We start from the raw sequence: 27,019 nt of genomic DNA, 5'->3' as shown, positions 1-27,019 counted from the left end.
AATTTGGCATGCTAGTTAATAAGTGCACTTTGCACAAAACGAGTGCAGTCACTCTCTTCTGCTTTCAACTATTAAGTTAAATTAAATCATCTAGCCATCTCAGGTAGTTCTAACTACGCTGACTTCAGACCAGCAGAATCCTTAAAATTACAGTTGCTTTGGTAATCTAAAATGAGTAATTTCTTCGACACATATTGCCTATGGTCAAAGTAAAGATCCAATAAATACTACGCTCCAGATCTAGATTCTAAAATCTAGGCCACATTGAAACAAACAAGTCAATCACTCAGGGTTGCCCTGACCCCAATCTAAGGGTCGTCATGATCCCTGGTCGGTTCTAAAGGAGTCATAGGTGTGTTGTCAAAAGATTCAAATGCATCTTTAACAGATTTATGACAACAACAATAACAAAATAACAACAACAACAACAATAATGGACATGTGTATCATGGCATACCCACCAGTGCCAGAATAGACAAATTATCAGAACAATTTAATTAGAGGTTATTATATGGCATTTTTCAATCATACCCCATATCAACCCGAGACCCCCTTATCAACCCGAGATCCCCATATCAACCCGAGACCCCAATATCAACCCGAGACCCCCATATCAACCCGAGACCCCCATATCAACACAAGATCCCCATATAAATACACAAGATCCCCATCTTAACCCATAACATCAAATTGTAAAATGTATCTATTTGCCAGTGAATGCAACACATTTTCACCTTGTTTGGAAAACATTGTCACGAGAAAGCTAGCCGATCAGATGAGGAGATGACGCACTAATGGACGTAACACTAATTTCTTACCACCCGGGCTGATATTGACCGCCCATCAAAAATGCATTGACAAGCCATATCAGCCCTGCATGGGGTGTAATACGGGTCTGGTTATTAGACCCCCGGGGATATGACTGTCTCTATGTTGGCTCTATCACACATGCAAAATGCACCATATCATTGTTAGGTATATAATAAATGTTGAAAAAGATGGACATTACTTGATACCCAAAGGTAAAGGTTTCCACAGTGTGGGTGTGAACATGTTCTGTAGCCAAAGGATTTGAGTTTTCTTTTGCAATTGTTAGCAGCTCTCGATTCTCCGATCTGAGGCTTCTGACTGGAGTGTATTCATTGATGAGGCTGGTCAGATATTCTGGAGAGTCACGAAAACTGTGCACACTGGTTTGTTCATTAATACCTCCATAAATGCAAAAAAATATACTGAAGTCAAATCTTATAAACATCTTGACAATAATAACTTCACCAACTGCTTATTTAATGATTAGCGCAAAAAGACTATAGACAACGTTATGAAATTAGTGACATCGTTCAGCCCAATAATGCAACACAAGCCAATCAGGAAACAGAAATCTGCTAGTGGGCGTGGGCTATTGTATAGAAAATTTGTTTGGTTAGCCAATCAAAAGCAATAGAATCCCTTAAAACATATCCGTGCAGATCCGGGTTAGAATAGGTCTTCAGCAACCCATGCTTGTCATAAGAGGCGACTAATCGGATTGGGTGTTCAGGCTCGCTGACTTGGTTGAAGCATGTCATTATGTAGATCGATGCTCATGGTGTCAATCACTGGATTATTGGGTCCAGATTATTTATAGACTGCCTCCATATAGCTGGAATATTGCTAAGTGTTGCATCAAAACAACAAACAAATTAACAAAAAACTCAAAACATGTTTAAGGACAACCCGATTCTTTCATATATACTACTCAAAAGAAGTTAAGGACCACCCGATTCTTTCATATTGGTAATGTTAATCTGTCATGGCATGAGAGATTAAGTATTGTAATATGAAAGAATCAGGTGATCCTTAACTTCTTTTGAGTAGTATATATGAACGAATCGGGGGTCCTTAACTTTTTTTAGTAGTATATTTTTAAAAATCATACCTTGTCATAATGACTTAATGAGAATATTGTGTTAACATCTAATGATAGACTAAATGACAATATTATGTAAAATAATCAGAAAATAAAATCAACTACCCAAGTTTCTTGGTTAAGAGGAAATCCTTCTCCTTTACATTTTGTCAACAGACAGAAACTTCTGGAGGATGCCAGGAATTTGGTCAGGTGGATCCTACGTAGGACCCGGGTGCCTACAAGACAACCCGGGCCTGGGGTATGTCAGGTGAGAAATTGTACAATGGCTGGAACACTAGAAACAATCGTACATGGTTACACCCCTCTCTACACGCCTGTATTATCTGTGGAAAATCATTTGCTCTATGCACCATAAAATATGGTATCTGTTTATGATCTGAATATGAATAATGTAGTCGATGCGTGTAATTGTGAAGGTCGGTGTTCAGCAGGTACCTGGGTCAGGTCGGGTAGCGTGGGGTCAGGACCCGGGTAGTAAATATTAGGGCTGCAACGTTTATAAAATGAGGCGAATACGATTCATATCATGAATATAGGGAAAGGAATATGAATATTAATTCACGAATACAATAACAAGTCAGCAGTTGATGTATCATATGTCATATTCAGCATGTTCAGTGAGGCAACAACAACATGAAATATTTGACATGGTTTGTTAATTTTTAATATATTATTCATATATTATTCATTTATATACTGCACTTATCCAGGTACTAGTATCTGCTCAAATGAAACAATGACCAGTGACCACAATACTGTCAAATTAAATAGTATAAGATTGTTGTCTTTTGAAGAAATCTATGCATAAAATATGTTCTTATGGGTATTTTTTTTATGTAAATGCATATGCTTGTATATTCATAAATATTCAATTCTAGTGGCCACAAATAACGAATTCAATTCATAAATGGATACGGTTTGATTCACCGAATACGCGAGTGAATCGTAACAGCCCTAGTAAATATGTACTTGGCCCAGCCCCACCAGGAATACTAACACTGAACACTTTCAGATAGTTTTCTCATAAAAAGGTTTCCAATAACATTAAAGAGCACAAGAGTGGGTTGTAGTCATAGGCCACAGGTAGGCATGCTTGTACCCAACATATTTCAACTGGCTAAAGGACATTCATACAATGACTGAAGATAATTATATATGTGATGGAGTTTTTTTCAAACTGAAGGTATAATCAGTGATGTAATATCCAGACAAGGAGTTAATAAATTCATTAAAGTAATAGAAGCAGATAATCCATCCATATCTTCCACATTGGGATTCAGAATCAAAGACGGCTGCAAGTATAGACCCACAGAAGCGAGGTATAAGCTTCCAAGAGTTTGCTCCCTTTGTCTAGGATCACATTTTACCATCATGAAAACTTCAACAGAATTGCACAGAAATTGTTATCTTCACCATCAGTTTCTCAGTTATCGACAAAAATTGAGTTGGGACAGTTTGTAAGGACCAGGCCCCATATATATATATATATATATATATGCAGATTGTGAAAATAATTGTGTAATAATAATTTGATACAAAATATATCTTCACCTGAAAATGTTGGCAATCATACATTTCAATGTTAATCCCCTGAAAATAACAAATGGTTTATGTAAACATGAAAAAGGATAATATCATATCTTCAATATCATCCCACTGTAAAACATTAAGTTAGTACTCAGGAATTTGAGTTGAGTTTATGGTGACACACAACATTTGCTATGACATGTATGAGTACGTACCTTAGGATGGCATGTGTCTTTTATACACTGCATCTAGTCTTTATTTATTGTTAAGTATGTTTTTTACAGTTACAGAGTCACGTAATTAGACTATAGTAGTTATTTTTAGAATGTAAGGGCAGTAACTCGCACTGCACACCTCATCTGCGCATTGTAATGCGCAGGTTCCTTAGTGGTTTTCGTGCACAATCGCCATTGTTTCTGTTGACATCGTAAGCTACGTTAATCGACTTGACACACTCACTACGTCAGTTTCGTTTGCTGTAAGTCGGCTGGAACGATCTTTTCTCGTCAAAGATCATTTTCATCGAATGATCGTCACGCCATGGCTACTCGTCGTCCAAAGAGACATCGAAGCAGAAATAGGTCATCGGCGCACACTACGGACGACATTGCGATCCAACATGGCGGCCCTGCTACTTCCGACCACGAGCAAACATCTATCGACAGCGCACAATCTGTAGACGCAGAGACTTTCCGTGCGAGGTATCGCCACGAAAATCCGGGGATTTACGACGGAGATCCCAGGAACTGGTATGTGTCCCAGCTGAGGGCACGAATTGCCAGGGACATCGGGATTCAACATCTTCCCCCGAGTCTCACCAAGGCTCAACTTCTGGCGTTGTATTTACGCAACCGCCCATCAGAGTCGGCACGGGGACAGTCAGGAGAGCCTGAATCATCGGATGCCACTGAGGTGCACAGGACTCACTTGCCTAGTAGGACTGTCTCCTCCAGTGCCACCATTACCTCAGATGACCACAATGGGCCCAACTCGTGTGTGACCGACCTTCAAGGTTTATCCATGACAGTCAATCAACTGGTGGCAACAGTGGCTGCACTAGCAGAGAAGGTCAATTCAACCACCAATAACCATGCCAATCTCACTGTGCCTCCAAATATCATAGACAGCCAGTTTTCTCTGCAGACTGCCTTACATGACAGACTTCAACAGGGTCAAGGGCCACCAGGCTTCTCCACCTCACGTCCCTTCACCCTCGATACTGTTTATGACAACACAGCCTCAAGCACTACCCATCATGTTACAGGTAATTTTGGCTTAGACCCTAATTCCCTTCCCCGTATAGATACAGTGTCTGCCAGTTTACGTCAGCACATAGTGGAAGGTAGAGATGTCAACCTAGCACTGCTACTAGTTCCAGATGATATACCCACTAACCCTCGTACAATTGAACTGGGGAATGGTGAATTACGACTAAAACCAGCCGGAGATCCCAGACTACAGAAAACCCTCAGTCTCAAACACTTCATCACTGCTTTCAATCGCTACAAGAGAATTATGTTGACCCGATGGCCTCAGAGAAGTGTAGAATTGGACAGATATCTTGATCTTATTTTGGGCCTTAGCAACGAAGGTGAGGAAAGTGATTTCTACACCTACCATAAGATGTTTTCAGCCAAAGCCGCTTCAGCTCTTCTGCAGTCCAATGTCAAAGTAGATTGGAGCAAGTTGGATCAAGAGTTATACCTAAGAGTTTTCAATTCTGACAAGAACAATAGGTGTCAACACTGTCATGGAATCAACCACCCCACAGAATTCTGCCCTTTAGCCATCCACCAGGCTAGTGCCAACAAACGAGATAAGAATCTCCCACATATGTTCAATCGTAGCCAAGCCCGACCTCGAAACCAAGATGCTCAAGGTCGTCAAATTGTGTTTCATGAAGGACGTCCAGTGTGCAATAATTTCAACTACGAATCGTGTGTACGTCCGAACTGTAGATTTGCTCATGTCTGTGCTGGATGTCAGAAGAATCATGCAATCAAGAAGTGTTCGAAGACATCAGACAAATCAACACGTTCCAAGTGACTACCCCTTAATGCAGTCATATCTCCAATTAAGGTAGACGTGTTACAGCAACAACTGGGAAAACATCCCGATAAACATTTCGTGCAAGTACTGGTTTCGGGGATATCAGATGGGTATTTTACAGGCATAGATCACCCCCCTACTAGGACATATGAGTGCAAGAATTTGTTATCCACCAGAGGACGCAAGAAGTCGGCAGCTGTCGACACTCTTCTGCAACAGGAACGAGACAGGGGCTATCTCATTGGTCCGTTTGATATATCACCCTTCCCAATTCACCGCATCAACCCCATTGGACTGGTCGAAGGAAAGTATTCCAGAAAGCAGAGACTGATTGTGGATATGTCGGCTCCTCACGACGATTGTGTGAATCCCAGCCTCAATTCCTTGATCGACAAGGACAAGTATTCCTTGTCATATGTGACAGTGGATGATGCCATCAATGTCATCAAACAACTTGGGCCAGGATCTGTTATGTGTAAAACTGACATCACAGATGCTTTTAAACTTATACCCATCCACCCTGACCTGTGGCATCTTCACGGTATTAAATGGCGCCAACAGTTTTACTACTTCACTAGACTAGTGTTTGGATGTAGGTCCAGTCCAAAAATATTTGATCAGTTGTCCATAGCCATATGCTGGATAGCCCAAAACTGTTACCAGATACCACTCATTCTTCATCTGTTGGATGACTTCATATGTTTCGCCAAAGACCATTCTCTTGGACAGACTATTATGAACAATATGCTCACTATGTTTCATGACTTGGACATTCCCTTATCTAAAGCTAAGACAGCTGGTCCTTCGGAATGCCTAGAATATCTTGGCATCACCCTGGATTCTTCTCGGATGGAGGCCCGCCTGCCTACGGAGAAAGTGCAGAGAATTGTCACCTTGATCGACCATATAATCAAGAAAACCCATGTGACTAAGAGGGATCTCTTAGTGATTCTGGGACACATGAACTTTGCCATGCGCATCATTAGACCAGGCAGAAGTTTTATTGGATACCTATTAGGGGTAGCTCACTCGGTTTCCAACCTACGGGACATTGTGCATCTCTCAGCTGACTGCCTGCTGGATTTCCAAATGTGGCGCTACTTTCTTCAAAATTGGAATGGTGTCTCCATGTTTATTACAGACACTATCAACTCACCTGATTTTCAGTTGTACACAGACGCGGCAGCATCTCTTGGATATGGGGGTTTCTTCCAAGGCAGATGGTTTTCATCCACCTGGTCCACAGAACTGTTTAGTTTGGCAGGAGTAAACTTGTCAATAGCACTCTTGGAGTTATTTCCCATTGTGACAGCTGCCCATTTATGGGGACCCTTGTGGTCAAATAAGTGTGTGTGTTTCTACTGTGACAACCAGGCCACTGTTGCTATCATCAACAAAGGCAGATCCCCTATCCCTCTTATCATGCGTTTTATGAGACAATTAACCTTACATGCTATTCAATGGAATTATGTGTTTTGTGCTAAACATGTTCCTGGTGTGGATAATGCTATAAGTGATGCTCTCTCACGATTGCAGATAGCCAGATTTCGTCACCTAGCACCAGATGCAGAGTGTCACCCAACCCCATGTCCTCAGCTGACAGACCTGATGTACCCGTAACCCATGGAGGAAATATCGAGGCAGACATCGAACTTTTGTGGTCATCAGCTGTGTCTACCAGAACATATCAGGTCTACCAATCAGGAGTTAACGCATTTCTCACCTTCATGACTATGCAGGGGTTCGTGTGGACTGCTACTTTACCTCCTATCTCGGAAGACATTCTCATTAGATTTGTGGCTCACTGTTACCGTAGAATGTTGCTACGATATTCTACCATTAAATCATACCTGTGTGGCATTCGGTTTAGGTATTTACAAGTAGGTTTACCTAACCCTTGGACATCGGGTTCTTTAATTCGGTTGCAAACTATTGTGCAGGGGGTAAAAAGACATCAAGGGCTGTCCACATCACCCCGCTTGCCAATAACAACTCCCATCTTAGCTAAGATTGTTATGGCTCTAAATCATGGTGTTTTTGATCCCTACACCTTTGGACTATTGAAAGCAGTGTGTTGTCTGGCGTTCTTCGGCTTTCTCCGTTGCGGAGAATTTGCTTGTGACACTGACAACTTTAATCCAGTTTACAATCTTACCCTTAGATCTGTGCAATTCTCCAAGATCTCGGCTTCATTCACCTTGCTGTTGGCAGCGTCAAAGACAGATCCATTCCGGAAAGGAGTAACCATCACCTATACAGCCACGGGCAATTGTGTATGCCCTGTAGCTAGTATGCAAGCCTACCTCGTTCAACGCCATCGCTATGCCGTGCATAGTGCTGATCCTTTATTTGTTACGGTAGATGGCAAGGTATTATGCAGGACATATTTCATCGTGCAACTGAAGAAACTATTAAGACTGTGTGGTTATGATGACAATGCCTACAATGGTCATTCCTTTCGAATAGGAGCCGCTACATCAGCAGCCAGTGCTAAAGTACCAGATCACCTCATACAAGTCCTTGGTCGGTGGTCATCTTCTTGTTACACCAGATATATACGTACACCTCAAGATGTTTTGTGGCGGGCTCAAAAAGATATGGCTTATCTTTGTTAACATTGGCCATAATACCCTTCTCCACAACGCCCAGTGTATATATTCATGTTAAATTCATCTGTAAACCTTTTCTTCAAGTGTAATGTATTATCATGATTATTTAGCATATTTCTTGACTCCAATACACATGTTAGTTCACTACATATTCTTATGTTTGTTGTTTGTTCTCTTGGATACAGGTTAGAAATAGTTACCACCTTGGTTATAGGGCATACATTTGTTACATCCTTGTACGACTATGACCAGTTTCTTTCTGTGTAGTTAGTTTTTGGGGGATTCTCATTTAAAAATTAATCATAGGCATATTTCTTAATTCTTTCATGTTCATTTGGCAGAGTATCCGCCGGTAGTTGCGGATATTCATGGCCCCAAAATGTTAGTATTTTCACCACTAGGCCTGGTCATCTCAGCACTTGACACTGCAGGGCGTTTCCCCTCAGGATGGGGTCAAGTGGTTTGCTGTATTACATAAGTAATGGGAATCCCCCAGCCCAAAATAAATAAATCATTATTATTTGTATGTTGCTGTTCTGTTGTGTGTCAGTATAAATTAGTACTCAGGAATTTGAGTTGAGTTTATGGTGACACACAACATTTGCTATGACATGTATGAGTACGTACCTTAGGATGGCATGTGTCTTTTATACACTGCATCTAGTCTTTATTTATTGTTAAGTATGTTTTTTACAGTTACAGAGTCACGTAATTAGACTATAGTAGTTATTTTTAGAATGTAAGGGCAGTAACTCGCACTGCACACCTCATCTGCGCATTGTAATGCGCAGGTTCCTTAGTGGTTTTCGTGCACAATCGCCATTGTTTCTGTTGACACCCACCTCCATCCCCTGCTCCACCAGTTCTATGGTAATCAGATCTTGTCTACTTAGTATAACAACTATTAAACATGCATGTATAAGGCTTTATACTGGGGATTCCCATTCTTGTGTTAATATATTATCAGAGTTAATAATATATCTCATCAATTACTTAAATACTCTGTCCATGTGCTTATATCCATTAACATTCACCCATGTAACTTCTTATTCTTATTTAATATTTGTCATGCTAACCTCTTTTGCCCAGCGCTTGGGTACTATAATACACTGTCAAGGAGTTTCCCTCCATAGTTATGTATTTTCAAATCACCATGTAATGCATTTTCCCTTCGCAGCTGTTATAGGTAATCTACTGTCGAGGCGTTTCCCTCCAGTTTTATCTGTAATCCACTGTTGAAGGCGTTTTCCCTTTGCAGCTATAATCTGTAATCTACTGTTGAAGGCGTTTCCCTTCACAGCCATAATCTATAATCCACTGTCGAAGGCGTTTCCCTTCGCAGCTATGTTATCGTTAATCCACGGTTGAAGGCGTTTCCCTTCACAGCTTTATCTGTAATCCACGGTTGAAGGCGTTTCCCTTCACAGCCTTATCTGTAATTCACTGTGGCAGGCGTTTCCCTTCACAGCTTTATCTGTAATCCACTGTTGTAAGCGTTTCCCTTCGCAGCTATTTTATCTGTAATCCACTGTTGAAGGCGTTTCCTTTCTCAGCTACATCTGTAATCTACTGTTGAAGGCGTTTCCCTTCTCAGCTACATCTGTAATCCACTGTTGAAGGCGTTTCCCTTCGCAGCTATGTAATCTGTAATCACTGTTGAAGGCGTTTCCCTTTGCAGCTATGTCATTGTAATCTATTGTTGAAGGCGTTTCCCTTCCCAGCTATAATCTGTGGCAGAGTATCCGCCGGTAGTTGCGGATATTCATGGCCCCAAAATGTTAGTATTTTCACCACTAGGCCTGGTCATCTCAGCACTTGACACTGCAGGGCGTTTCCCCTCAGGATGGGGTCAAGTGGTTTGCTGTATTACATAAGTAATGGGAATCCCCCAGCCCAAAATAAATAAATCATTATTATTTGTATGTTGCTGTTCTGTTGTGTGTCAGTATAAATGAAGGAACATCAGTGAAAAATGAAAATCTGAATGTATAAAAAAAAATTCATAAATTTGTTCAGCAAATTGGGCCTGCACCAAAAAACCAAACAGCCCTTTTGGCTGGTCACAACATACTACTGCTGCAGTGTTCCCTCTAGGCTTTGCTTTGTGCCATTGGCAAACTAAAATTAAATATGGTGCATTGTAAAAGTACAGATGGGTCGTGTTGGCGCACTCGTGATATTAAACATAAATCCAAAATGGGTCAAATGCATTTTGAGTCTGTTTTCACTTGACAACTGCTGCAAAACTTCATAGGCTTTCATTGTTACAAAATTAGCACTACCTTGCTTCCCCAAATTGAGCTGATGTTGATTTGACTAGGTTCTTCGATCTCGGCACATCACTTTCAAACTGTTACAAATGACAGTGCCAAGGCTACAAAATCAATGTAATGAGAAAAATCGAAGCTCTTTGTAAAGATGATAGTAATTGGTCAATTTCTTTTAGTGAGCCAATTACATTGTATGTTGTAGTTTCACACTTTTGTTGCTATGGCGGATACATCGGCTGTCTAATGCCGATGTCAGTCAAGAATTCATTGTTTTTCGCAAAGAAGCATGATGATTCTTGTCCTAATGAAGACGCTGACGACACACAGACCACAACGAACAACCATGGCGCCATAATGGTAACAGGACTGAGAGGAAATGCATGGAAAGCCAATGTGTTACAAAATATGTGCTTGCACCTTACCCATGGCTAACAATCAACCAAGCAGCAGATGGTATGCAATGCACGGTATGCACTACCTACCATAAAAACAATGTGTTTACAGGGAAAGGCACAGGAAATTATCAGACCAGTACCCTTCAAAACCCATGCAAAATCAAAGCATCACAAATCAAACAAGTTGCTACTAGGTATTGTACGCCAACAAATCACACCAATTGGACATGACCCACAATATTTTCTAAATGGTCCACAACTGGAGACAGGTGGTCCATGGGGCCTCTTTCATAAAGGCCATGATGAACACTGCTGCAAGTCTCAATGTATCATTATTGCTTTCTTCAAAACTAGGTACAGCTGAAATAAAGGAAGACGGCAAGTCACCACTGTGGACAAGTGAAGGTAAACTGCACCTACCTTTGTCAAGTCTTGGAGGAGGGCGATACTTGAAGCCGGACTGGGACCAGTACACAGGTATAGATCCACGCACTTGCACAAACGACACCAGGTGGGGGGAGAACTCTATGATCTGCAATACACAGGAGACGGGTCATAGATGGTGTATGGATCTACTACCATGTGCCACCACCACACCTGACATATGACACCAGGTGTTCTCAATGATCTGCAATACACAGGGAGACAGGTCATAGATGGTGTATGGATCTACTACCATGTGCCACCTCCACACCTGACATATGACACCAGGTGTTCTCAATGATCTGCAATACACAGGAGGCGGGTCATAGATGGTGTATGGATCTACTACCATGTGCCACCTCCACACCTGGCATATGACACCAGGTGTTCTCCATGATCTGCAATACACAGGGAGGCGGGTCATAGATGGTGTATGGATCTACTACCATGTGCCATCATAACACCTGACATATGACACCAGGTGTTCTCAATGATCTGCAATACACAGGAGGCGGGTCATAGATGGTGTATGGATCTACTACCATGTGCCACCTCCACACCTGACATATGACACCAGGTGTTCTCCATGATCTGCAATACACAGGGAGACGGGTCATAGATGGTGTATGGATCTACTACCATGTGCCACCTCCACACCTGACATATGACACCAGGTGTTCTCAATGATCTGCAATACACAGGGAGACAGGTCATAGATGGTGTATGGATCTACTACCATGTGCCACCTCCACACCTGGCATATGACACCAGGTGTTCTCCATGATCTGCAATACACAGGGAGACGGGTCATAGATGGTGTATGGATCTACTACCATGTGCCACCTCCACACCTGACATATGACACCAGGTGTCCTCCAAGATCTGCAATACACAGGGAGACGGGTCTTAGATGGTGTATGGATCTACTACTATCACCACACCTGACATATGACACCAGGTGTTCTCAATGATCTGCAATACACAGGGAGACAGGTCATAGATGGTGTATGGATCTACTACCATGTGCCACCACCACACCTGACATATGACACCAGGTGTCCTCCATGATCTGCAATACACAGGGAGACGGGTCATAGATGGTGTATGGATCTACTACCATGTGCCACCTCCACACCTGACATATGACACCAGGTGTTCTCAATGATCTGCAATACACAGGGAGACGGGTCATAGATGGTGTATGGATCTACTACCATCACCTGACCTGACATATGACACCAGGTGTCCTTCATGATCTGCAATACACAGGGAGGCGGGTCATAGATGGTGTATGGATCTACTACCATGTGCCACCTCCACACCTGACATATGACACCAGGTGTTCTCAATGATCTGCAATACACAGGGAGACGGGTCATAGATGGTGTATGGATCTACTACCATGTGCCACCACCACACCTGACATATGACACCAGGTGTTCTCAATGATCTGCAATACACAGGGAGACAGGTCATAGATGGTGTATGGATCTACTACCATGTGCCACCTCCACACCTGACATATGACACCAGGTGTTCTCAATGATCTGCAATACACAGGAGGCGGGTCATAGATGGTGTATGGATCTACTACCATGTGCCACCTCCACACCTGGCATATGACACCAGGTGTTCTCCATGATCTGCAATACACAGGGAGACGGGTCATAGATGGTGTATGGATCTACTACCATGTGCCATCATAACACCTGACATATGACACCAGGTGTTCTCAATGATCTGCAATACACAGGAGGCGGGTCATAGATGGTGTATGGATCTACTACCATGTGCCACCTCCACACCTGACATATGACACCAGGTGTTCTCCATGATCTGCAATACACAGGGAGACGGGTCATAGATGGTGTATGGATCTACTACCATGTGCCACCTCCACACCTGACATATGACACCAGGTGTTCTCAATGATCTGCAATACACAGGGAGACAGGTCATAGATGGTGTATGGATCTACTACCATGTGCCACCTCCACACCTGGCATATGACACCAGGTGTTCTCCATGATCTGCAATACACAGGGAGACAGGTCATAGATGGTGTATGGATCTACTACCATGTGCCACCTCCACACCTGACATATGACACCAGGTGTCCTCCAAGATCTGCAATACACAGGGAGACGGGTCTTAGATGGTGTATGGATCTACTACTATCACCACACCTGACATATGACACCAGGTGTTCTCAATGATCTGCAATACACAGGGAGACAGGTCATAGATGGTGTATGGATCTACTACCATGTGCCACCACCACACCTGACATATGACACCAGGTGTCCTCCATGATCTGCAATACACAGGGAGACGGGTCATAGATGGTGTATGGATCTACTACCATGTGCCACCTCCACACCTGACATATGACACCAGGTGTTCTCAATGATCTGCAATACACAGGGAGACGGGTCATAGATGGTGTATGGATCTACTACCATCACCTGACCTGACATATGACACCAGGTGTCCTTCATGATCTGCAATACACAGGGAGGCGGGTCATAGATGGTGTATGGATCTACTACCATGTGCCACCTCCACACCTGACATATGACACCAGGTGTTCTCAATGATCTGCAATACACAGGGAGACGGGTCATAGATGGTGTATGGATCTACTACCATGTGCCACCATTCCACTTGAACAAGTGAACACACTCTAACTGATCTCAGCTGACTACACTTGATGTCCTCGTCATCATGTACAATTTTTTCTTTTTTTCTTTTATTGTTTTTAAAAAGAAGAACCTATTACATAGACAGAAACTGAAGATGTCACATCAACAATTTATAACCTCAGTAACTATGTGAACTCACTTGTTCCGTTTCAACATAATTGGCACAGGCACCTGTCTTGTCTATTCCTCTTTTCTTGGACCGTGTGCCTGGAAATACAGAGAGGCAAGGTATAATACATACACCATAGAACAGAAGGTAACCCTTTCTCATTTTCTGGTTTCTGGCTTCAACAGACACTTGCTTGATAAAGGTACAGTGATCCCTCGCTACAACGCTACCCATAACGAAGGTGGAGTCGTAGGGGGTAGATGACCAACACAACAGTATACATGCTCTGCCTACCTCACACGATCTATGTTGCACATTTCAGAGTTTAAAAAGATTAGAATAGTAGTTGTTTATGATTCATAGTGTAAAAAAAAATTTATTGAGTGTAATGCGCTTTAAAAAACACACACCACATCCCTTCAGCAAATTCAGGTGAAGGAACAGGTATAACAAACTTGGTCAATAAAAATATGAAATTTGAAATAAAACATAACTAGACATGATGATTTACCATTTAAATTGTATTTCCTGCTCTCCAAGGCATTGTTTTATATGCAGAGATTAAGATTACCGTGTGAATTAGCAATCAGCTGTGCACATGTTTACTCACAATTTATCTACCGATGATTCAGTTATAAAGCACCCAATGATACAACTTCAAAGAATTTTAATGCAATGGTCGGAAGAAATTGTATCTGAAATTATTATTTTATCAGGAAAAATATAGTCCAAAGTCGTGTTATTTTAGTTGCAGCTTTCACTATATATATTAAAAATTATAAGAATCATAAGCATAGCACTTTAGTTCAGGTGGTTGCTATTGCCACACATTTTTACATATTAAATTGCGAAAACGTTATGTTGACATTTATTCAAACAGCCTCAAATACGACTTTTAACAAGTCAAAGTATGGCATTTATGATAAATGTATCAAATCTCTTGCAACTAAAGTTTCTTTCAAGGCGTCAATAGCAGTAATCTGACCATGGTTGCTGTAAATAACGGTGAGTTTTGCGATCTACCAATCACTTCACACACAATTTCACCAAAATTAATGTAAACATTATTGAATGAAACTTTGACAAAAATGAATAAAATATATTACAAACATAAGTCCATATAAACAATGAACACCTTTTTATAACCAGATAGTATAATAATGGGATTAAATTGTGAACTTCAGTTCGGATTTGTTGACTGGTATTTCCGGTGTTACGTAATCGCGGTGATCAGCTGATAATGTTTTTTGAGATGGGGAAAACATCGTGTCATTGGTAGACTTGAGATTATTAAAACTGTCAGTAAATCTTGGGAGCCATGCTTCACCGCGCTAACCAGAGGGAGGGAACACTGTACCATCAATTGTACCAAACACAACCATGCTTCATGAAGGCACTGGCATCTCTACCAAAATGTCACATTGAAAGGATAAAGTCATAAACCCTGCCTCAATTCCTAAATGCATCTTCCCGAGACAAGGAATTTAACTAACTATAAAAGACCTGTTTCCACCCTTGTCGAACGAGGCTGGAATTATGGAGTTATATTTTGGCTGGACTAATATGGGTCTCTGCATAGTCCAATCAAAATCACGTAATGAAATCAACATCCGGGTTCAAAAACTGCCGTGCAGTTTTTGGATGATTGCATGAAATTGGGCGTCAAAAGATAGTTTTAAAAGCTTTTCATGTTTGTAATCATGCACACATGATTTGACGCAAAAAAAGAGACCTGTTTTATTACAGTATAGATCTTGATTATCGATCAGTTCATCATGACTGGGCAAAGCCATTTTGTTTGAAGCAAATGCAAGCGATATCAGAGGTGGAATCTGATTGGTGAATAGGAAGGACATATTAGGGACATAACTCGCAATAGCCACAGGTGGCGCTCCGATGGAACCAAGAAATTCCAGCCTATTTTGGCAAGGGCGGAAACTTTTATAGTCAGTTAACTCCCTTGCCTCAGGAAGAAGCCTAAATGCCACTCAAACAAAGAAAAGACATAACTTAGCTGGACAAAGAATCACTCTGGATGTTCTTGTGGCAGAGATAGAAAGCTACTTTACAAAGTATTTCAAGACTGCTTGGTCAGAGGTACCTGCTCTGTGCCTGCTGCGGCGGGAGACGATGTAGATGTCGTAGCCGAGTGGCTCAATGTGCTTGGTGTTGCCGTAGTCAGTGACGGAGTCTGAGGACATCTTCTTCTTGTTCTCGTCAAAGTCCATCTTGCACCGCTCCATCTGCACGAATCCCTGGATGATGGGTAGGATCCATGGATCGGCCTGAGCCTCCTAAGGAGAACAAGGAGTCGTAATCCAACATGGGCCTAGTCCTTTTAATTCGAACATGTTTCTTTTAAAAATGTTTAGCCCAAAATATAATGCAGGCGGTCTAAAATAAGATATAACAAACAAATCAACTTCCAAATTTACATACCACTAATGAATGACACTAAAAAGGTTTAAATTGGTTAAAACATCAAATTTGTTTGTTAATGGTTTGACACAAGTTTCAACAGCTTCCAACATTGTTGCATTCACCCACAAGCACCAACCAGTGTGTTGATCTGGGTTTTAACTTTCTATTGGAGAAAACAAACTAAATCAATGTGATGTCTTTTTGAAAAAGGTGGTACAGGTGGCACAGTCAATAAAGGCACCGCAAGTCGCTCTGCAGGATGGCAACCCTTGGGCACGCCTGAAATCCAGTTCCCGGTTGGCCCTGATTATGTTTCTAGGTTTGTCAGCACCATACCCGTGTTTGTGGGTTTCACCAAAGTAGTAAACATCTAAGACCTGCATCACTTCAGGCTTTCCTCCCACATTAAGCTGACACTCTGTGAGATAACTGGAATACTGTTAACTTACGCTTTTGAAAAATCTTTTGTTTCAGAGTTATTGGTATGTGTCAACCCACTAAACTATCTAAACTAAAACAAAATTTCAAACTAAACCTTTGTTTGACAAACAAAACCCAAATCAACACATCATTTGAAGCTTGTGGATGTACAGAAAGATTCAGAATCTGCTGAAACCAACACCAACATCATATTTGATAAGTTTCTTTCTTTGTTATTGCTGCACTCCGCAATATTCCAGCTATATGATGACGGTCTGTAAATAATCGAGCCTGGACCAGACAATCCAGTGAATGACATCAGGAGCATCAATCTACACAAAATGACATGCATCAACCAAGTCAGCGAGCCGGACCACCCGATCTATACACTCAAACACTATTCAAACCTGTATTCTTGTCCACAACACCTATGAGTAGTTTAGATGGGAAGAGACAAAAGATTCAGCCACAGACTCCTCCAGACATTTAATCTTTTAAATTGTTGAATGCGTCTCAAAGTGATAAGTGATAATCTAATATGATTTGGTTATGAACAAGGGCCTAAAACAAGGACTGGTTGGCTCGGAGTCAGTATGTAATATCTGAGTTTAGTTTCCATGTTAGCACAAGTCCATACCATAACAAGCACACTAGACACACACACACACACACACACAAAAATGCTTGCTCATTGCTATATAATTGCAATAATTTTGAAAACAATGTTATTCCCCAGTTCACCGTACGTCTCTAGTAACATTAACAGCTACAGCCAATATTGAGTGAAACATTCATAAAATCAACTTATCCCCCTCCTTGACTTCAAAACAAGATGAATTCTCCAGACGAATTTAAATCTAATCTTATTATGATGGGTGCAATACGAATCATATCCCGATACTGAAGTTTTATTTCATTAGCTGATATTCTTTCTTTCGAAGGTGAATCACAACCCTGAATCATTTGTTTTTAAGACGTCACAGCTGAAGATTGTTGACGTTGTTCGACAAATTGTGGTTCCGCTGCAGTTGTGATTTGCTGTCCTTATAGGTAAACACTAAAATTTGTCTCTGTATGTAGACACCTTTTTTGGTAATAAATAGAACAATATATTCGTGTTCATGTCATACTATGTTTACGACATTTGTGTCTCGCTATCCCCATTAGCAACTCTGTATCACCCTATTCTTACACCATTAGCAATTCTGTATCACCCTATTCTTACATCATTAGCAATTCTGTATCACACTATTCTTACACCATTAGCAATTCTGTATCACCCTATTCTTAAACCATTAGCAATTCTGTATCACCCTATTTTTACATCATTAGCAATTCTGTATCACCCTATTCTTACACCATTAGAAATTCTGTATCACCCTATTCTTACACCATTAGCAATTCTGTATCACCCTATTCTTACACCATTAGCAATTCTGTATCACCCTATTGTTACACCATTAGAAATTCTGTATCACCCTATTCTTACACCATTAGCAATTCTGTATCACCCTATTCTTACACCATTAGCAATTCTGTATCACCCTATTCTTACACCATTAGCAATTCTGTATCACCCTATTCTTACACCATTAGCAATTCTGTATCACCCTATCGTTACACCATTAGCAATTCTGCATCACCCTATTCTTACACCATTAGCAATTCTGTATCACCCTATTCTTACACCATTAGCAATTCTGTATCACCCTATTCTTACACCATTAGCAATTCTGTATCACCCTATTCTTACACCATTAGCAATTCTGTATCACCCTATTGTTACACCATTAGCAATTCTGTATCACCCTTTTGTTACAACATTAGCAATTCTGTATCACCCTATTGTTACACTAATAGCAATTCTGTATCACCCTATTGTTACACCATTAGCCTTTTTATACTGTATATCTCTTATAACCCCTCTCTATAATTGAGCATGGAGATAAACATTAAGCTCCAGTGCACCTACAGAAAATTGGACCTCTTTCGCTTATAAATGAGACAGCTACCTCATATCATTGATTTAAAAAATACCTGTCTTAGTAAGGTTAAATACTCTTAATGTAGACCAGCAGACATCTATAAATGCATGTCTTTGCACATTTCAGTGGATGAAAACCTTCTAAACAGGCCCAAGACAAACCTCCGTGTCCATCAGCTCCTGAAGCATATGCTTGTTCCAAAAGAATCGATCATCAACTCTCCGCCACAGTGGCGCTGTCTTGTCGTAGGTCTCTGCATGCTGCCGCTGTAAGGAGTTGGTGAGGTCGTAGGTGTCGCTGTAGTAGAAGAAGTCGGAGCCGTTGTACATCTTCAGGAGCTCCTAGAGGGAAAAACAGAAGTTGCTTCAATTTAGTATAATTAAAAAAACAAATTTGTCAGTTTCAAATCAATTTTAGTGGTTTATACTCATATTTATGGTATTCAAATGGCAATTATTTAAAAATGTCCCAAACTAATTCATACATTTTCTCAACTTATAAACACAGTAACTATTTAATAATGAACTTGTTGGTATCATTGGCATTCAAACAGTACGCATCTTGTTCATGATGACACCATTTCTCAGTGACACATTAAGGTTAATCAATGTCGAAACATGTCTTGTCACACAAACAGAATCAACAAACATCTCTACTTAAAAGAGGACAAGGCGCAGCCAATTGTCAGTCCCAGAAAGTTGGATTCAAGTACATAAACTAATAAGCAATACTGTACATCAGCTTGGCAGTTAATGGCTACCCTGTATTATAACCATTTTGACGACACCACTTTATTGTTGTTGCAGTTGATTTTGAGCCAGGAATTCACATTCCATTCCAAATGTGCATTTTCAAAAAATAAAACTGATCCAACTGTAGTTAATTTTGCAAAATTATAGAGAAATTATATACCGTATTCGACGTAAAAAGCACCCAGGGCGCTCTCAAAATTGGAACTAGAGGGCTCTTATTAGAATATTATTTTGGTGAAAAAAAACAACAGAGTTGAAAATAAATTTCGTGGTTTATGCCGACTGCCTGAAAAGTTTATGTACGACAGATATATTTTTCCAGAATATAATTGCCCATAATTAAGGGTGCATATAACACACGAATGCGTATTATACGCGAAACAAATAGGCGTTGTGTACATTGATCAATCGGAAGGGGTGCCAATTGGGATTGTTCACTAGCCAATTTATTAGCCAATATTGCCGTGGGTGCTTATTAGAGCGGGGCGCTTATTACGTCGAACACGGTATCAACCCTAACATGCTAACACCCTAACAAATCGGAGAAATCACTGGAATCTGTTGACTCCTGAAGTAGAATCAACTCATTGCTCCTTCATCCAGAATCAACAGCTTCAAGTGATTTCTCCATTACACACAATTGCACATCTGACATTAATCACAGACTTAGCCTGCTTCTCAATTCTTGCTTTGTTTGTTTGTTTGTTTGTTTGTTTGTTTGTTTGTTTGTTTGTTGTTTAAAGCCGCACTCCGCAATATTCAAGCTATATGATGGCGGTCTGTTAATAATCGAGTCTCGACCAGACAATCCAGTGATTGATATCATGAGCATCACTCTACGCAACTGCCTCTTACGACAAGCATTGTCACAGCAATTCATGGCTCTGACCTTACTGATGTTTGGAACACCTTCACGTAAGTAGCCTTATTACAATGCCTAAAGAATGTTAACCAATTCTTATTTTCAAAATAAACAGCTTGCCTCTACGTTAATAATATGTTCCAGAGTGAAAATAATCAAACGATCATACATAGACACATATCTACCTCTATAATTCTTCTCTCGAACTTCTCCTTGTCTTTGACATCTTTCTGCAATTGAACAATAGATAAAAACACACATTCAAAAGTAGATTATCAAATCAATTTCATTTGAAATGTACAATTAAACAAATCTTTGTCTCACCGATATGAAGATGAGTCTTGTTTGGTAATGCAGATGGTATGGGACAAGTCTTAAGAAACAATATATACTCATAACTCAAAGAAACAGAATTAAATACGAAACAAAAACAATACAAAAATGTCTGCAAAAAGAACTTAATCTGTGTATTATTATTCTCATTTTGATAAAAAAAATTCTATCTGATGAATGTTTAACAAAATATGGGTACATGTTTTGTACAGTGGTAGTGGAAGATATCGATGTAAAATTACTTCAAGTACTCTGCTCATGTCGCATCTTTCACACTAATTGTTATAATTAAATTCGGTAATTTTCCCCATCTTCAAAAGGTGTGTAACTCCATGGAAGGCCATGATACAATACGATTCTCGATACACTGGTAAAGTTAAGACAATTTACTTGACACACAGGTCAAAATAAGATATTTTTCTTGATATATACTGGACACAACAACATACTTTTCTAAAAAAAACTAGCCACAATAAGCCATGATTATTGATACACTGGTCACAATAAGCCACGATTATTGATACACTGGTCACAATAAGCCATGATTATTGATACACTGGTCACCACTGGCCACAATAAGCCATGATTATTGATACACAGGCCACAATAAGCCATGATTATTGATACAATGGCCATGATAAGCCATGATTATTGATACAATGGCCACAATAAGTCATGATTATTGATACAACTGCCAAAATAAGTCATGATTATTGATACAAATGCCACAATAAGCCATGATTATTGATACAATGGCCACAATAAGCCATGATTATTGATACAATGGCCACGATAAGCCATGATTATTTATACAATGGCCAAATAAGTCATGATTATTGATACAATGGCCAAAATAAGTCATGATTATTGATACAATTGCCACAATAAGCCATAATTATTGATACAATGGCCACAATAAGCCATGATTATTGATACAATGGCCACAATAAGCCATAATTATTGATACAATGGCCACGATAAGCCATGATTATTGATACAATGGCCACAATAAGCCATGATAATTGATACAATGGCCACAATAAGCCATGATTATTGATACAATGGCCACAATAAGTTATGAATATTTATACAATGGCCATGATAAGCCATGATTATTTATACAATGGCCACAATAAGTCATGATTATTTATACAATGGTCACGATAAGCCATGATTATTGAAACAATGGCCATGATAAGCCATTATTATTGATACAATGGCCATGATAAGCCATAATTATTGATACAATGGCCACAATAAGCCATGATTATTGATAAACAGGCCACAATAAGCCATGATTATTGATACACTGGTCACAATAAGCCATGATTATTGATACACTGGCCACAATAAGCCATGATTATTGATACACTGGCCACAATAAGCCATGATTATTGTTACACTGGCCACAATAAGCCATGATTATTGATACACTGGCCACAATAAGCCATGATTATTGATACAATTGCCAAAATAAGTCATGATTATTGATACAATGGCAAACAATAAGCCATGATTATTGATACAATGGCCACAATAAGACACGATTATTGATACAATGGCCACAATAAGCCATGATTATTGATACAATGGCCACAATAAGCCATAATTATTGATACAATGGCCACGATAAGCCATGATTATTGATACAATGGCCACAATAAGCCATGATAATTGATACAATGGCCACAATAAGCCATGATTATTGATACAATGGCCACAATAAGTTATGAATATTTATACAATGGCCATGATAAGCCATGATTATTTATACAATGGCCACAATAAGTCATGATTATTTATACAATGGTCACGATAAGCCATGATTATTGAAACAATGGCCATGATAAGCCATTATTATTGATACAATGGCCATGATAAGCCATAATTATTGATACAATGGCCACAATAAGCCATGATTATTGATAAACAGGCCACAATAAGCCATGATTATTGATACACTGGTCACAATAAGCCATGATTATTGATACACTGGCCACAATAAGCCATGATTATTGATACACAGGCCACAATAAGCCATGATTCTGTTACACTGGCCACAATAAGCCATGATTATTGATACACTGGCCACAATAAGCCATGATTATTGATACAATTGCCAAAATAAGTCATGATTATTGATACAATGGCAAACAATAAGCCATGATTATTGATACAATGGCCACAATAAGACACGATTATTGATACAATGGCCACGATAAGCCAAGCTATTCTTTTGTCAGTAAGTAATAAATACAAACTGTACATATTTAGTGTAGACATGTATTGTGATACAGGTCTGTGTCCATCATGGATCATATCGAGGGCCACGAGTCATTGCACATCAGCGTTCAGTGTATAGTTTCAATCATAATGTTTATCAGAATGATAATAATAATTACACAATAGAACATACAACAGGAGAATTTTGACAAATTCAATATACATGAACTAAGTGTATGTTACACAGCTGATCTATTGACAGCAGATCATAATGAAAGTGTGTTGCCTCTTTCTGGGCATAATAATATAATAAGAAAAATATCATACAAAAAGTTACCCTCCAAGAAATACACCGGAAACACAAAATCCCATGTACCCAAATGAAGTATAAAATAATGATCTCAAAGAATGAAAAAAGACCAATTTCAACAGAGATATAACACCCACACAACAGGAACTTTCAGAGGTAATAATTCTGCATGTTTGTTTTGAGGTCAAGGAGAAACAAAACGAAATATAAAGTCAGTACTAAGGGGCATCATGTAGGAAATTAAATCCTACTCATTTAACTGAATAAAACAGCTTGTGGAACACCTTGAATGGACACTCTGGGGCATTCAAAAAATTCAAATTCCTCAGAATCTATGGAATCTCACAAAACATTTTCTAGTTACAAGAAATACATGGAACAAAACTTATTCTACAAAATTACACAGCATCCATGAAATTACACAGATTCAGCATCCATGGAATAACAGAATCAATGGAGTCACAAATATTCAACGGAAACCATGCAGAATTCATGGAACTACTCAGTATCCATGGAATTACACAGATTCAATGGAGTCATACATATTCCATGGAAACTATGCAGAATTAATGGAACCATTAAGCATCCATGGAATTACAGAGATTCAATGGAGTCACACATATTCCATGGAAACTATGCAGAATTAATGGAACTACTAAGCATCCATGGAATTACAGAGATTCAATGGAGTCACACATATTCCATGGAAACTATGCAGAATTAATGGAACTACTTAGCATCCATGGAATTACACAGATTCAATGGAGTCACACATATTCCATGGAAACTATGCACAATACATGTAACTACAGAGCATCCATGTAATGACACAGATTCAATGGAGTCACACATATTTCACAGAAACTATGCAGAAATCATGGAACTACTGAGTATCCATGGAATTACACAGATTCAATGGAGTCACACATATTCCACGGAAACTATGCACAATACATGTAACTACAGAGCATCCATGTAATGACACAGATTCAATGGAGTCACACATATTCCACAGAAACTATGCAGAAATCATGGAACTACTGAGTATCCATGGAATTACACAGATTCAATGGAGTCACACATATTCCACGGAAACTATGCACAATACATGTAACTACAGAGCATCCATGTAATGACACAGATTCAATGGAGTCACACATATTCCACAGAAACTATGCAGAAATCATGGAACTACTGAGTATCCATGGAATTACACAGATTCAATGGAGTCACACATATTCCACGGAAACGATGCAGAATCCATGGAACTACACAGCATCCATGGAATTACATTCAGAATCACACAGAGCCCATGAAAATGTACAGGGAATGGCGAACAATCTTGACCATGAAGACGACATACTCCTGGATGAGGTGAACCTGTATGCAGCAGGACGTATGCACATGTGCAGCTGTGACAGGGGGAAGAGGATGCAATTAATAGGTCCTACAAAGGTCAGTTAGATTGAGATGGATAGTCCTAAATACAGAGAACACCAACAAACTGACATATTCTTCACTTTAATTCACTTTAATGGTTTAAGGTATGTTTTAATCACTCATGAAGAACATGTGTCTAGGCAAAAATAAAATAACTTGTCTTTTTCTCTGCCCATATCTGACCAAACTAGTGGAAAGATAAATAATTCATAGATCCATTTCCTGACCACATGCTTTTAACTCATGACACTGTAGGCATTTGATAAATACGAAAATGTAATTAACCAACCAAAGTTATTATTTCTGAGGACTAAGTTATTTTCTTAGCGAATTGGTGATGATGAGTCGAGGTGAGTCAAATACTTTTTTATTTTTGTTTGTTTGTTGTTTAACGCCGCCCTCAGCAATATTCCAGCTTTATGAAGAAGGTCTGTAAATAATCAAGTCTGAACCAGAAAATCCAGTGATTGACATTACAAGCATCGATCTATGCAACTGGGATAAGATGACGAGCATCAACCAAGTCAACGAGTCTGACCACACGATGTTGCTAGTCGCCTCTTATGACAAACATGGGTTGCAGTAGACCAAATCTAATCCAGATCTTCATGGGTCGAGTCAAAAACTGGTTACATCGATCATGAAAGAACGGTGTAGTTTATAAGGACAGCTATCCAAACAAATCTAAGGTGTCAAATGGAACCAGGGTATTTATCATGATAGAATGGAGACATAACACACTGGACAATGGAGGATGGGGAAAACCTCCAAATGTACGAGGATGTCCTGAGTTGGAGAAGATGAATGAGAGAAATGGCAGAGAGCTGATGACACAGAGGAGAGAGAAGCAGGGGTTACACGGTACACAAAACTCACAACTACAAATTGTAGTCCGCCCTGAAACATGAGACAGGAACAAACGTGGAGTCAATTCACGCTGGACATAAACATTGATCTAATATTTTTTTTTGCCAATCTTGCATCGGAAGAACTATTTCCTGAAAGTTGATTAATAAGAAGCATACATTGTTTACAGTCCAAGTATTATTGACAAAAGTGCTTTGTTTGACAGAACCCTTTGATGTTTCTTCCTGGAAAAACTAATCAGAAATATTCTTTTCACAAAAATAGGTTTGAAAACTGAGAGTGAGTGACTGAATGCTGTATACCACCTAAGTCAGACATCTTTTAGCTCTATAATGGCAGGTAGTGAATAATGAAATCTTGGTCAGCCAAACAACTGGAAGCACCTTCAGGATGCACACCACAGTGAGATGATGTGATGACTGGCAGTGTCTAGCAGCGGGGATGCAAGAAGTGAAACATTGTTACAATAAGAAATTGTTTTGCATAAAAGTTCCCTGTGTTTATTGTACCACAGTTATTGGGGAACCTCTTGGATTGGTTGGTTTGTTTGTTGTTTATGCCCCACTCAGCAATATTCCAGCCATATGACGGTGGTCTGTAAATAATCGAGTCTGGACCAGACAATCTAGTGATTAATATCATGAGCATCGACCCATGCAATTGGGATCGATGACATGCATCAACCAAGTCAGCGAGCCTGACCACCCGATCCCGTTAGTCGCCTTTTACGACATGCATAGTCACCTTAGCTGTCAATGGTTTGGTAAAGAGTCCTTGAGGTGCTTGCTGATGCCTATATAGGAACCAGTTCAATACAGTGATCTGAACGTTTCACAATTGTGACACTCAAGCCTGGACTTACGTAACAGTGCATCTCAAACCTAAACCAGTATTATTGAAGCTGGTCCTGCGCATTCACTGAAGAAAGACTGGGCCCAAATACATTAACCATGGTGTCTATCTGATTCATTTATCAACAGTTTGGGGGTGAGCGATTTCCCACAAGTGAGCCCAAATACCGGAGCCAAGACATCCACCATGTGTGTCAATAAGCAGCAGTAACAATTACTACACGCATACACTCTTTCCCTTTGTCATAGGAGATATGGCTACAAAGAAACTGCATCACAATGCTTTGAGATCACAATCAAATGACATCACTAATCTCTCCACCACTGAAGCTGGTTAATGGCTACACTCTTTACACTCAAAACACTGATTTTTACTCTACAAATTGAAAAAAGTTGAAGGAATGATTTTGGATGATAACAGAAGTTCACACTCATATTTTTAAAGCAAATTAATCAATCAAGTTTCAGTATTCTCAAAGCAAATTAACCAAAAAAACTTCAGTATGCTTTAAGTAAATTAATCAATCAAATTTCAGTATGCTTTAAACAAATCAACCAA

At 39.7% G+C, this 27,019-nt stretch overlaps 1 protein-coding gene across 2 annotated transcripts in view; it reads right to left on the bottom strand.

Moving 5' to 3' along the window:
• Window positions 1–27,019, bottom strand: part of LOC124149181 (phosphatidylinositide phosphatase SAC2-like) — a 401,391-nt gene that overhangs the window by 296,480 nt on the left and 77,892 nt on the right. Inside the window, exons 5-10 of one of the 2 annotated variants that reach the window (XM_048381486.1) lie at window positions 25,619–25,639; window positions 20,622–20,666; window positions 18,984–19,163; window positions 16,098–16,290; window positions 14,027–14,094; window positions 11,183–11,294 (exon numbers count right to left, since the gene is read on the bottom strand). In XM_048381486.1, coding sequence (XP_048237443.1) covers window positions 11,183–11,294; window positions 14,027–14,094; window positions 16,098–16,290; window positions 18,984–19,163; window positions 20,622–20,666; window positions 25,619–25,639 — 619 coding nt within the window. The remainder of the gene's footprint in view (window positions 1–11,182; window positions 11,295–14,026; window positions 14,095–16,097; window positions 16,291–18,983; window positions 19,164–20,621; window positions 20,667–25,618; window positions 25,640–27,019) is intronic. The other variant, XM_048381487.1, reaches the window with a different exon arrangement.

The sequence above is a fragment of the Haliotis rufescens genome, unplaced genomic scaffold (genome assembly GCF_023055435.1).
Source record: "Haliotis rufescens isolate VD_foot unplaced genomic scaffold, xgHalRufe1.0.p SCAF_39, whole genome shotgun sequence".
Lineage (NCBI taxonomy): Eukaryota > Metazoa > Mollusca > Gastropoda > Lepetellida > Haliotidae > Haliotis > Haliotis rufescens.
Note: the sequence above shows the minus strand (reverse complement) of the source record. Positions and strands in the feature narration are given on the sequence as shown.